This window comes from Cryptomeria japonica, chromosome 1 (assembly GCF_030272615.1).
Source record: "Cryptomeria japonica chromosome 1, Sugi_1.0, whole genome shotgun sequence".
NCBI classification, from domain to species: domain Eukaryota; kingdom Viridiplantae; phylum Streptophyta; class Pinopsida; order Cupressales; family Cupressaceae; genus Cryptomeria; species Cryptomeria japonica.
Window position 1 is genome coordinate 388,434,389 of NC_081405.1, and position 14,279 is coordinate 388,448,667.

General features: G+C 34.9%; 1 protein-coding gene across 1 annotated transcript in view; it reads right to left on the reverse strand.

Annotated features, from left to right (window-relative positions):
* Nucleotides 1–9,338, reverse strand: part of LOC131070915 (uncharacterized) — a 33,069-nt gene extending 23,731 nt beyond the window's left edge. Inside the window, exon 1 of the mRNA XM_058006600.2 lies at nt 8,647–9,338. Within this exon, the coding sequence (XP_057862583.2) occupies nt 8,647–8,980 (334 nt within the window). The 5' untranslated portion in view covers nt 8,981–9,338. The remainder of the gene's footprint in view (nt 1–8,646) is intronic.
* Between the last annotated feature and the right edge of the window lie 4,941 nt (nt 9,339–14,279).

The window sequence follows — 14,279 nt, forward strand, 5'->3', positions numbered from 1 at the left end:
CAAATTGATCTCCCCTTTTAATATCCTCCTTAAATGAAAACTTATCTTTATATCCTCCAATGTGAGGAAGAGTCACACCTCTTCATAATGGTTACAACCTTTCGGAATTACCACCCTTCATCATTGCTGCCCCTTTGAAAGAGCAGCTTCCTTATCTTCTTCCCATTAATGCTTCCTTAATTCCTTTGCTCCCTTCTTTCTTTCTTCATCTCTTTTCTCCCCAAATGAAGTTCTCTTCTCTCCCTTTTATATCTCATGTTTGAGGGAGTCACAACTTTTCATTTCATGCCTTTTGACCATTCATTAAACTTAACTAAATTTTAATTATATTAAATTTTATTTTTATTCTTTGATGTTTTAGTTTATTATTATTATTTATTAATAAATCCTATTTCAACAAGGGGGCATTACATAATATCTTTTAGGATTTTGGAAACACAAAACACCTCCCAAAGGTGCATGCCACTGAACGGGGCTACACATTTAGACTTCTTTTTAAATTTGGCATTCCGCTATGATGGAGCATGCCTGTGCATTGATCGACATTTTGTAATTTGAAAGTGATGTCTATCTTCAAGGGCACATTGTCAAGTCCCCTTTTTTTGAACTAAAATGTCATACCCCGCATGAGATTAGGGCTTTATAAACACAAATCGCAGCATTAAATAATAAAGCATGAGCGATTGAATAAGTGAAAAGAGGCCAGACCCAAAATAAAATAAAAATAAAAATAATTATTTGTGACTATTAAAGGGCCGACCTAGAGCGAGAATTTAAGAAATTATCAATTAATTAGTCTCCCCAAACAGCAGGCACAATGAAGAGCAGCGACTTTAGGAAAGGGCAGCAGTTTGCAAACAAATGTATCTTTTCAAAATTAAAAGACATGACCTTTCCCACCATGGAAGATATAAAAAGGAGGAAATCTCATTGAGGAGAGGCATCAATGAATGGAATGAAGGAAAAGAGATTAGAAAATAAATAATCTGATCTGGAATAGACATTTATTTTGAAATCAAGAGATAGAGATCTGATCTGTATGATAAGACAGTAAGAAATTGGAATTATAAGCAGCAATAATCTGAATTATAGGGTAGTAAGATACAGCAGACCATTATATTGTTGAAGTAATAAGTATGCCACATGTTTGAATCCAATGTTTATTAGTTTGTGAATTTGGTAAAGAACAGATTTATTCATTAATTAACTTGCCAATCCATCAAGATTCTTATAATTAGTAATCATTCATTTGATTTTCATAAAGCAATCATATCAGGAATTGGCAAGAAAACATGATAGGGAGATGCAAAAGTACAGGTTCCCTCAATTAAGTAGACCACCCATTGAGTTGGACTGCTTGTGAGCCAAGGGGTCGGATTGACTTGGTTGGTTGTTCAGCACTCTTGGGCTTAGGTGTGGACAATCTCCCGGCACCCTATTGTGTTTTCCCCTCAAATTTCTAATATGGTTGGTTATTAGGAATAAGCTATAATGTGCATGTTTACAATAGAAATCTTCATTATCATTTTGTTTAATGTTAATTGATTGATTTCCCTAAAATCAATTGCTATTGTGTAATTTAGTGAAAGAATACTCTTGTAAATAAATTGTATTATTGGATTTCCTTTTTTTGGGCAAAAATCAGGTACTCCCTGAACAGTATTAACAACTTAATAATATTATCATACAACTTGAGTTGGCCTAGTGGTGGAGAACTTGTGTTCTTGAAAGAGAGGTCACAAGCTCAAATCCCACAAGGGGGTAGGGTATGTACACCTTATCGGCTTTGGCCCATTACCGATCAAAAAAAAAAAAAAAACTTAATAATATCATTATAATTAAAATAAAAGGTGTGTTTAAACAATACTTTTAACAAAGCATTTTTTATTACTTAAATACAAATAAAATAAGATATATTTACTATATTTTTTAATACTAAGAGGGAAATTTAAATCCAAGGGCCCAATTTGGAAATGTACATCAAGGAGGCACCTAACTTCATTTCATCAATTGCAATAATTTTTGGATTTGAGCATTTTTTCTTAATCTAGCATCCAAGCACAAAAACCTTTGGTTTGTTCAGGATTTTGAGAGAACAAAAACTCTCTTGTATTCCACATTTGGGATCAAGGACAAAAACCCTTTTTCCCAATTATAGGTGAATCCATCCAAGGATCACAATTGCATTCTTTGTTGAGGATTCGGAGATAATTTTTCAGCTTGATACAGTGCCGCTACAATGTTTGTTGCTTATTTTTGGAAGTTTCAAGCAAGATTCTAGCAATATGTAATTTGGATTTGCAAGCAACTATCATCATTTCATCACCAAAGCATATTTTATGGTTTATATATTAATTTTTCAATTTTTTGTTGGATTTTGGACATCACCTGGATCTGAGCTACCCTACTTGAGCACCACATTAAGAAGAAAAATTCAGACATTTTGAGCACCTTTACCAGTCAAACAATCTGATGCACTCATCATTTCAGTCATCACTTAGCATGCAAATGGAGGTTAAGGTCACTTTTTGAAATGTTGCCAATCTTACCAAGATAATCTGATAAAGGTAAATTTTAGCCGCATATTTGAGAAAGTCTTCAAGCGTTTATAGTCAGATCTGAATATCCCATACTAACCGTAAATATCTAGCCAGTCATACCAGTCAGGGATCCAAGAAGAAAAAAAAAGGAAATCAGAAAATACTGTGTGGCTGATTTCAAGGGAGAAACAGGGATTGCTTGTGTTGAGACATGGACCAGCTAGGACTCGAACCTAGGACCTTCCATACGCTGCTGGAGTGCTCTACCACTGAGCTACTGGCCCCTCTTGGACCAGTCCATCGTCGGTCCGGGTGTGGCATATTTCCAACACTAACACCCCCCCTTAAGCCACACCTCTCGTGTGCTTGGGGCTCCTAGCCTGAACCTGGCTCTGATACCATGTTGATTTTTAGTGATCAGATTAGCAGAATAGAATAGAAAATCAGAATACAAAGTAAATCATACACATAACACATGTACCCTGGGAAAACCTCCCTCTTGGAGGAAAACCCCAGCAACCAAAGATCTTGATTAGGCAATAACCAATTGAATCTTTACAATGAGCTTCAACACTTGAAGCTATCAGCAACTATGCACAGTAACATCTACAACCTAGGGCACACAGAGATACTACAATGTTGCTTTCACAAGGATGAGGTATGCTGGTCCTAGGATGGTGATTACAGCCTTCAAGAACAGTTCTCTGATCTTCAAATGATGACTGCTTAAGCCACACCCGGACCGACGATGGACTGGTCCAAGAGGGGCCAGTAGCTCAGTGGTAGAGCACTCCAGCAGCGTATGGAAGGTCCTAGGTTCGAGTCCTAGCTGGTCCATGTCTCAACATGGTATCAGAGCTTGGTTTGAATTAGGGGTAATCAGATTGATTGTAGTTGTTCCTCCTCTTTCTATTTGCTCTTATCACTTCATTCGAAATGTTGAACTGTCTTAGGGTTGAAGATAGATTGGATGGTGCATCCAACTTCACGTCATGGAGATTCTGAATCATGCTTGCATTGAATGGTAGTGATCTTGCAGACTTTGTGGAGAGATCATCCATTGAACCTGAGGCAGAAGAGGAAAAGACTTCATGGAGGAAGAAAGATTTTCAAGCTCACAGAATGCTGGTTGACTCCGTGAAGGATCATATTGTACCTATCATCTCTAAGTTGAAGACTGCCAGCGAAATGTTCAAGACATTGGAAGAGATGTACGAAATCAACAACACCAGCCATGCCCTAGCTTTGAAACAGCAGCTTCATCACATCAAGATGATGAAAGGTGAATCTGTCATAGCATACTTCATGAGGATTTCTGATTTGAGAGATCAGCTCTCATCCATTGGGAAGGTTGTTGATGACAGTGACTTGACCATGCTTGCTCTCAATGGTCTTCCGGCATCTTGGGAATCTTACATTGAAGGAATTAGTGCAAGATCAGAACTTCCCAAGTTCGATCGTTTGAGAGTAGATTGCATCAAGAAGAGTCACGGTTGATAGCAAGAGGAATTGAGCGTGATCATTATGATGTAGAAAATCAAGTCCTTGCTCCGCATGTGGTTAAAGGCAAAGGAAAGAAGTGGGATAGAGACAGAGATTCAGATCCTGCCCCTAAATCAAAAAGGAAGGACTTATCTCACATCCAGTGCTTTAAGTGTGACAAGTATGGTCATTTTGCTCGGGATTGCAAATTCAGGTCCACTCCTCTTGCTTCTCCTGCAGAAGTTGGCATAGGGACATCTCAGGAGGAGCAAAGGTCAAATGAAGACTTCCTTTCCTAAAAAGGGGAAATGTTAGAGGGAGCTTGACATCTTTAGCTTCAGAGGGAGCTAGTTTCTTTCAACTTCAGAGGAAGCCACATATTTTGGGTAATGCATTCTTCTTTGGGAGAAGTTTGAGGTGAAAGCCCTCGTTCCACCCTCTGCGAGTAGGTATGGTGGATCCACCCTCTGCGAGTAGGCATGGTGGTGATGCATTCTTCTCTGGGAGAAATCTGAGGTTAGAGCTCTCGTTCCACCCTCTGCGAGTAGGTATGGTGGATCCACCCTCTACGAGTAGGCATGGTGGTAATGCACTCTTCTTTGGGAGAAGTTTGAGGTGAAAGCCCTCCTCCATCCTCTGCGAGTAGGCATGATGGATGTCATGGAAGAAATCCCATGATGTACTTGTGTTTTTCCACCCTCTACGAGTAGGTATGGTGGACCCACCCTCTACGAGTAGGCATGGTGGATATGATTCAGCACTTGTGCTTGTTCACCCTCTGGGAGTAGCTATGGTGAACGTCATCCATGGGAGTAGTCATGGTGGTTGTATTCATTTGCATTGTTCATGGAGCAGCCATGAATCTCAGATCTTGTGAAGGTCTCCTCCCTAGCTAAGAGGGAGTGTTGTTGTAAGTAGCTAGGTCGGAGCCCTTTCTAGGGCCGACCTAGCACACCCGGCAGTATATGTAACTTGTGGATTAACCCTGCCCTATCTTAACGTGTGGGGTTATTTGGTTTTGGCGCCACTTTATGTTTTGCATTGTAATTAGACTCCTAGCCGACCTAAGACAAATTGATGGCTAGAGTCTCATATATATATGCAATGCTAATGTCATTGTTAAGACACACATTCAGAAAATACATTCTTAACTGCTATAAGCGAATTACTTCAGAAGCAGCGAATCATCTCTAGATGACAGCAATCATCATTGAATGCACAACAAACACCAATTGGAAGACAGCGAACCTTATCTAGCAGTCAGCAAACATCACTGTGTGACAACAAACTGGTTTCAGATGGCAGCAGTCATCATTTGAAGATCAGAGAACTGTTCTTGAAGGCTGTAATCACTATCCTAGGACCAGCATACCTCATCATTGTGACAGCAACATTGTATTGCAGATAAGTTCATTATCTCTGTGTGCCCTAGGTTGTAGATGTTACTGTGCATAGTTGCTGATAGCTTCAAGTGTTGAAGCTCATTGTAAAGATTCAATTGGTTATTGCCTAATCAAGATCTTTGGTTGCTGGGTTTTTCCTCCAAGAGGGAGGTTTTCCCAGGGTACATGTGTGTTATGTATATGATTTACTTTGTATTCTGATTTTCTATTCTATTCTGCTAATCTGATCGCTAAAAATCAACAGCTTGCATTTCTGAAATTTCTGGAGCAGCATGTCAAAACCTATAGCAGACTATAGCATTTACAAGCATTCCCAGCCAGGCCATATAGTTGTACCAGGTCATACATCATAATAGTGAGTGCAAAAAAAGATTAATAAAAAATCAATTTTGATATTTTAGAATTCTGATCAGCATTTGGAATAAATAGAATATTTTCTTTGAGGGTTTCATTGAGCTTTGCAGCATCCTAGGATTTATACCAGCAATTGTAATTCACCAGATTGATCATATGAAATGTTGTATCAGGGTTTGCTAAAGTTTTTCCAGTCATTGTTTTCAATTTTTATTTGTTGTTCCACTTTTTCTTTAGTTTCTGAAATTCTGAAAATACAAAGCAAATCATTGAGTCGCACAAAATATTGCATGATTTTAATTGGGGGCATTACATGCATGCCCTTGTTCCTTGTAAATTTTTGCTTTTGAAAATTGATGTTAAGCCTAAACAGGTGCACTCTTATATTTTTTGACTCAAAAGCTTTTCTTTGTCAACAGCAAATACCCTGATATGTGACGGAAAGAGTGTGGTGAATCTTGTCACCACACTGAAAAACCCATATATAGCATTGTATTTGGAAATATTTATTAATTCAAAGGGTTGAGATCAAGTGGTTTAAGCATTGGGTTGTCATTGTCCAAGTTCAAATCCCCTAAGTGACATCTAAGGTGGGATTCAAAGTGATGACTTTTAGTCTTCCATTGTTTGGCTTCTAGCAGTAATTTCTAAACTGTTCTTAAGGAGCTAAGTATTGTATTGCTCGTAAGGAGCTACATATAAGTATTAATTGGCTCAAATGCTTGTGTGAGTTATATCTGTAGACTCAAAAAAAGAAAAAAATTAGGTAAGCAGTGGGCATTGGAGAAGAGGTATATAGTGTATGTCCACCCAAGGATATAGTGTAAACCTTGGATGGTTCCTAGCCAAGGCACATAAGAGTTATATATAATATTCTCCTCCTTGTGGCCATTAGCTTAAATGCCTCTGCATTGATTACCAAGAGAATGCTGAGCCAATTTCCAAAGAGCATTCAGATTGCACTTAACATCTAAAACTAATGAAAGCTCTATTCGAAAATTCTCTATTTATTGATTGTAATTTATCATTTTCATTATTCTATTGTTGCTTTTGTTTTAGTAGTGCTGTTCAAAATATTAAAACTATAGCTGCCTAATAATCTGTAAGAAGTCAATTACACCCTTTGAAAGGAAATTACTTCTCTCAAGATGAAGACTAAAGACTTCCTCACAAACAAAGAGAAAGCTCCTTATGAACAGGATATCAATGCACCGAAGACCTACTAATTGATGGTGGTGAATGAAGAACACCAAGGCAGCCAATAGGACAAAGTGGAGTAAGCAGCAACCGAATGGCGCCTACAAGCAAGCAAAGCATCACACAGATTATTTGGGCCAGAGGAAAGATGAAGGATCTAGACATGTTTGCCAATGCTACAAAGAAAGGAAATATGCAAGGCAGACCTTCCTAAGGATAAGGATCATACAAAAAGAGTTGTGCAAATCCAAAACACAAAAATAGATGTGGAGCAGTCCACAACGTTGAAACTCAAAGAGGTAAGAGCTGCAGAAGTTTACAAATAAAGATCAGAAGATCTGGTAAAATACTGCAGAACTATCTGGATTGCAAATGAGACCTCAGATGAACACCACTAATTGCACTCATTTGCAACAACACTCCAAAGAGTTGCTATAGACTGGTTTATTAATGCACCGGCAAAGCTTATACCTCTAGGGAAAAAAAAAATACATAAGGCATTAGAAAAAGACATTGAGCTCCCCAAAGATGAGAATGGCATAGTCATGAAGCTCAACAACACCCAGCAAGGAAAATTGTACAATCCTATAATAGAAGAATCAACGAATTGATGGGGAAACTTGAAAAAGAACCAACCGCTGGCTTGAAAAGATGACAGTTCGTTGAGGTACTTGTACCCTTCTTGCAAAGAATAATGAAGATTTTCCACATTGTTTGCATTAGAACAAATAAAACCTAGCATTGGATATTAAGAGTCGGAACTAAACATCCGCACATCAGAAAAATGAGCAAAAGTGTCGGCCGGGGAATCTAGTGAGGGCAGCGAACCAACGTGGGTGCAACCGCACAAGTCCTTAAAAAGGAATATGCTCCAGATGATTGGAAAGCTAAAGGAACTATAGGGATGTAGTCTAGTGGTTGACAGAAAACTGAAAAGGTATCACCATGCAAATAACGCAAATTCAAATGTTAATAGAGTTAGAGCGCCGTGCGTGCAAGCGAGCATGGGTTTCATCCACTCCTAGTCCCCCTCCTCCCTAATAAATAAATATTAAAAAATCATATTCAGAGAATTCTTTTGATTTTCTTCTGGAGTACTCTTTATACTTAGGGATGGCTTCCACATCTGTTCAAATTAAGGCATAACCATCATGCTTGTTTTGGCTGCAGTTCACACAGATGGATCTTAAAATACAAAATTTCAAAACACAATTAGTATTTAACACAAAACTCACTTAAAATCAAAAAGATAGAAGTGTCTGGAAACAGAGGAGCGATTTAAGCTATAATTCATAGATGCTCAAATGTTGTCTTTCTTCGCAATAAGAAAAGGACTAATTGTCAAGTGGCTGAAGTTAAATTGCTTGTAAGCAGTTGGTCAGAGATCAACGTTAGTGTTCAGATGAATTTGACAGAATGCATATCCCAATCCTGATACCAAAATGTTTTCGCGTACTTGACCAAACAAATCCTACCCGGATTGAATAATTAAACCCCAAAAAGGGGCCATGATGCCTGAGGTCATATTATGAATCAAACATAGAAGAGCCAAAATAGCTTGAAGAAAGATCAATTCATCTCAAATTTATTAGTCATCAAGACCTCAAAACATTTTTTTTCAAACAATAGGAGTCCAGATATTTTTGGAGAAAATAAGGGCAGCTTTTTACCTTTGCATTCTCGGAGATTAAGAATGTGGAGAGAGAAGAAGGAGGTGGCAATGACACCCAAATCTTGATCAGAAACGCCAGGAAAATACGATCTGGAGACGGATTGAGAGAAATCGAGATCGAAGAGACGAGGGAAGCGAGCGGCCATGCGGCGCAACATGAGCGGCCCCGCTCGCACGCACAGCCGCCGCCGCTCCGCACTCTGCAAGTGCAACCACCGCTTACACACTAGTCCGTAATTGTTCTTCTCCTTGCCGTCCTCCACCTTCGCCAGAATGGCTCTCAGTCCGTCGTCCGTCAGCACATCGTTAATGCAGACATCAACGCTCTCCATGGCCTCTACAGTTTATAGCTTCAGAATGCACATTGCCTATGCAATATCATTGATGAAATGCATTTTATTTTCTGTGGCTGCAACCAAAATTTTGTCCTTTGTTTACGCCATTCGAACCAAACACCCACTCCCATCTTCATCAAGCCGCCTTGTCATTTTTCAATCTTTTACATCCCGATGCTTTAGCCTGTGTTTGTAGGAAACAATTTATGTGACCACTGAAATTCGCTTTAACATCCACTTTAGCCTGTGATTTAGGGAGAGCAGATTATTACGATACAATCTTCATCTAACATGTTTGTGCTCCTCATAATGTCTTAGGGAGCAGATTATTACGATACAATCTTCATCTAACATGTTTGTGCTCCTCATAATGTCTTCCAATATGATTATTGTACACCATCATTTGTAAAAAAAAATTATCTTTTCATGATGACTCTTGTATTTTTATTTTTATTTTTATTTTGTTTTTTTATGGTTAAAATGATCATAAAATTATCTCTCAAATAAAGGGATAAATGCATAAATAAATAGAAGTACTAATAATGTAGAACTATAAAAGAAATGGAAATAGGTAAAAATATTTTAGAGATAGGACAATGCTATAACAAAATGGTGGAATATTCTATAGTTAGAATTTTTAGATATAAGGTTGGTTTATTTTTTATGAACAAAATAATTATATCAAAGAGCTTACAAACCAAACACACCTAATCCTAGTAGTTGCTTACTTAAACCCTATTTTTAAATAGATCTTGATTATGGATCAAATAAATTATAAATAATCAAAATAAGAAATTCAATGAAACCTAATTCACAATTAATTAAATCACTCAATGAAATATAAGATGACTGCATAAAATAAAGAATAAAACTAACAATTATACCTTCATACAAACACATTCTTAACTCCATTATTGTTCAATGTGTAATAGTTGAAATGTACATTGCTCTTAGCACAATACTCTCAAGTTCACAAAATAGTATGTATGCACAAATATTGTAAATGATCAAATGGAGTGAGAGAGGGTAGATTTATAGCTAGTATTGGATATCGATCAACAATTGGGTTTGACTTAATATAGCAATGACCATAAATGGATGGGAGGACAAGAAGACTATATTCAGGGAGTTAACTAATTGCTTAATTTAGCGAACTTGATGCATGGATGAATAATTCATGAGTAGACAAGAAGTGTTAGTTGATTGCCAAATCTAGTGTACTTAATGCATGGATGAATAATTCATAATGGACTAGAAGTAAGTCTTAGTTGAACTAAGGAAGTGGAGGTGTATGAGAAATATTAATAAAATTATTTAATTCATGTTTATGATAGAAAAATAATAAAATGTTATTTATTATGCTCAAGTTATGTGGATTATTAGACTCATGCACAAATATGTGTTAATAAAAACTAGAAGCATTAAATTTGACGTGTTTGTGACACTTAAATGCATGAAAAGTAAAAAATAAAAAATAAACTAACATACCTGTATTTCAAAAAATCTAAGTAAAGTACACTGAGAGATATGAAGTTTCAAAATATGCAATATTTATATATTCAATGATAAAGTATGAGGTGCAAATTAAGTCAATGATAGATAATATTTTTTATTTAATTTTGGTCCATTTGAATTATTGATAATCAAAATGAGATACTTTTTGGAGCTATGACAACAACATTTGTAAAATGGTATGCAAATTAAAACTTTGGAATGATTTATCAAAATGATATTGTAAAAAAGAATTAAAAAATCATCCATTAGATCCTTTATTGTTTGAGAAGATCAAAAATGGTTTGTCTCACGTTGGCCCATTATTTTTTCTTTCATGGAATTAGCTATAAATCAAAAGAACACTAACTCTATATTAAAAGAGAAGAAAAATACATATATGAGATTATATAAAATTGTGTATTAAACTCAGAAGTATAAGACATTGGAATTTTGAGAAAACATATAGATTTAATAAGATATATAAGTAAATAGATGTATTCATCAACATATATATCTAACTATACAATTATTCCATCCATTGAGCTAGATTTAAAATGAGATTTTCAAATTTGAAATTAAATCTATATTTTTCATAATAAAAGTGAGAAATCAACAAGCATAAGATTGAAATTTTGAGATAACATACATATTTAATAAGATATATACCTAATCTATATTCACCTATATTCATACATTTGTATATATGTGCATATATATTACATAAAAGAAGAAAAAGAAAACATTGTGGATATAACAATATAAATATCAAGATAACACACAATATTGATTTGAGTAAACAAAGTTGCAAGGAATCAATGATAGATCCACCTACTATAACTCAAGAGCTTCAAATTTAATAAGTTCCTTTGAATCTCACTTGTCACTATTCACCGCAGCCTTTAGAACCTCTACTTCACCTTCCTTCTTTATTATGTGGTCTTTTTGACTCCTTTATCGCTGCTAAAAAAACGCTTTTTGTGAGTGATGTTGCTATGTAGAATTGCTTGTATATGAAAAGTTGTCTCTCAAAGAAGTTTATTTCTATTTTATATAGTATCCACTACTACTTTTGCCCTTTTTTACAGCTATGTTTGGCTCCATAGAAATTACAATATTTTACAATGATTTTGCATTTAGCGTTTCTTTGAAAACTTTGACTTTTTCTTTTTTTTTTAAGAGAGTATTAAAAAACTTTAAAAGTTTACTTCTAAAATTAAATGATTTTTCTTTTGAAAAAAAAATTGCATTTTAAAATTATAAAATTTAATTTATAAGTTTTTAAATAAATATTTTATTTAAAAATTATTATATTTTTTTCAATTATTATTTTTAATTTTATATTATATTTTGATTAGTATTTTTTTTTTAATATGATAATATTGTAAAATCAATTTTAAAGAAAAATTGAAATTTAACAAAATAATTTAAATAATATAGATTATGCTTTTTTTTTAAATTGACTTTGCATTATAAAATTTAATTATAAGTTTTTAAATAAATATTCTGTTTAAAAATTAGTATAATTTTTTTTTTAATTTTATATAATATTTTGATTAGTAATTTTTTGAAACTACAATCTTTTCCTTTAACATCTTTTATAAACAAACTGTAACAGACAGGATGAACAGACTTAGCGTAACAGACTTGGGACATATGGAAATACAAAGTTGGAATAGACTTAGGAACACTCACGGAAGCACTCACTACTACAATCTTTTCCTTTAACTATTGCATGCTCAATACTTTCATATGCGTTGAAAGAAAACTCCAGTTTCCTCTTTATGCATTGACATATATTTAATAGTAAAATTTTGGTTCCATATTATGCAATTGGCTAATATCCACATGTCTAGCTTTCTTTACCGAGCTTATAATACTTTTAACAAAATAATTATTAGTATACCTATAATTTATAAATAAAATTCATGTAGAGGATGCCAAGAGGTATCAAATTTGAAAAAATAAATAGCATTCATAAATATAAACAAATGACAAGATTTACTATTTAAAATAATTGAAACAAATATAAGGACCATATTGCATTGATCAATTGATGAGACATTGAAGCGTTATTTACAAAATAGATATACATGCAAGAAATTGAATGTAATAAAACCTACAACTTAACAATAGAATATAATAAAACATTGCTTTCAAATGAATAATTAATCAATCTTAATCCATTATTCACTATGTTATATGCTCTTTCTTTATAACTATTTTAATTGTATTATATATCTGATTATGATAATTAATCAATCTTAATTCATAATTCAATCATACCATTTACAACACTAAATATTCTTCAATTTTATTTATAACATGGTTGTATTTTTTATTTAATATTACTTAATTGAATCTAACAATGACTCTAAAAATTCATCAATAGTAGATTCTGGAAAGTCAAATACTCCAAACCTTAGAGTAGATAAACTTAATGATGATGGGTTTAAGATTTAGTGTTATAGTTCAATTTAATGTTCAATTAGATTTAAGGTTACTATTTAATTTGTGTTAAGGTTTTATAAGTGTAAGTGTGCAATTTAGGTTTGGGTTTAGAGTTAGGCTTCAATTTGGTTTAGTATCGGGGAACTCAACTTTCATTGGTGTTAGGATTAAGGTTTAATTTGGTTTAAGATTTATGATGGATTTGTTGGAGTAAATAATTTTGACTATTTACATTTACTTAAGTTTTAACTTAGGTAACAAAATTTATTAGTTAGATGGATAATTGTAGAGTTATATTTGGACTTTAACTCTTCTAAATGAATACACTTGTCCAAATCTTGCATACTCTCATCACCTGCTCTTGTCAATTTAAGCAAGGTTCCTTGTACATTTGTACTCATCTCATTTCAATACAATCTCGTGTGTTGAATCTCTTGTCTCTTAAGTTGGGTGGAGACACCCACATGGTATCAAAGCCTCCCATTATGTAGATCCTTCCTATTTAGAGACTATTCATCATTTTTTAAATTTTGAGGTCTCATATTGTCTTGATCAGTCCAAGTATTGCAGCCATTTAATTTTTAAAGTGTCTCATCCTTGGATCAACCTTGGCATCACTAGTACAATCGGGGCTAATTTCTGACGGTCGATCGTCGGAATTGCGACTACTTTTCGTTGAACTATCGACAAATGAAGCCATCAAAAACTCGTCGTCGGACTTTTCGACGATGCCTTTGAATGTCGAAATTACGACAACACCGTGAACTCTACCGATAGCGACCATGATCGCTCTTGGTCCGGCAAAAATATCGTCGGACATACAGCATCCTCGTCAGATGTTTGTATAGTTTGCATCGGAATTTTGACAGCAGCCTGAAACTTTGCACTGACGAGAATGTTGTTGGTCTGACGGTTTGGTTGTTGGTCTAATAATATGCATCGATGACCGTCTGACAAGGAAGTGTCATTGGACATACAACATCCTTGTTGGATGTTTGTTTAGTTGGCGTCGAAATTCCAACGCCAGCCAGAAACTTTGCACTAACGAGAATGTTGTTGGTCCGACAATTTCATCGTCAGTGCAAAGTTTAGTTTCCATCATTTTTTTTATTTAAAAAAAAAATGATTATTATCTAGACGTAAAGCACACCTCATTGATATGTACATCGAATGGTATTCTATCCCCATCAGCTACCAATAGGGGGCATAGGTTTCAAGCTAATATGAGGCGCACTGGTTTCAAGCTAATATGATCAAGCACACCATGGTTGAGATGGTCCAACTCCTAAGAGGACTGGATGAACCACTGAGTACTGGTAAACCTATTAAAAATGGTGTTGATAGGGAATTAGCT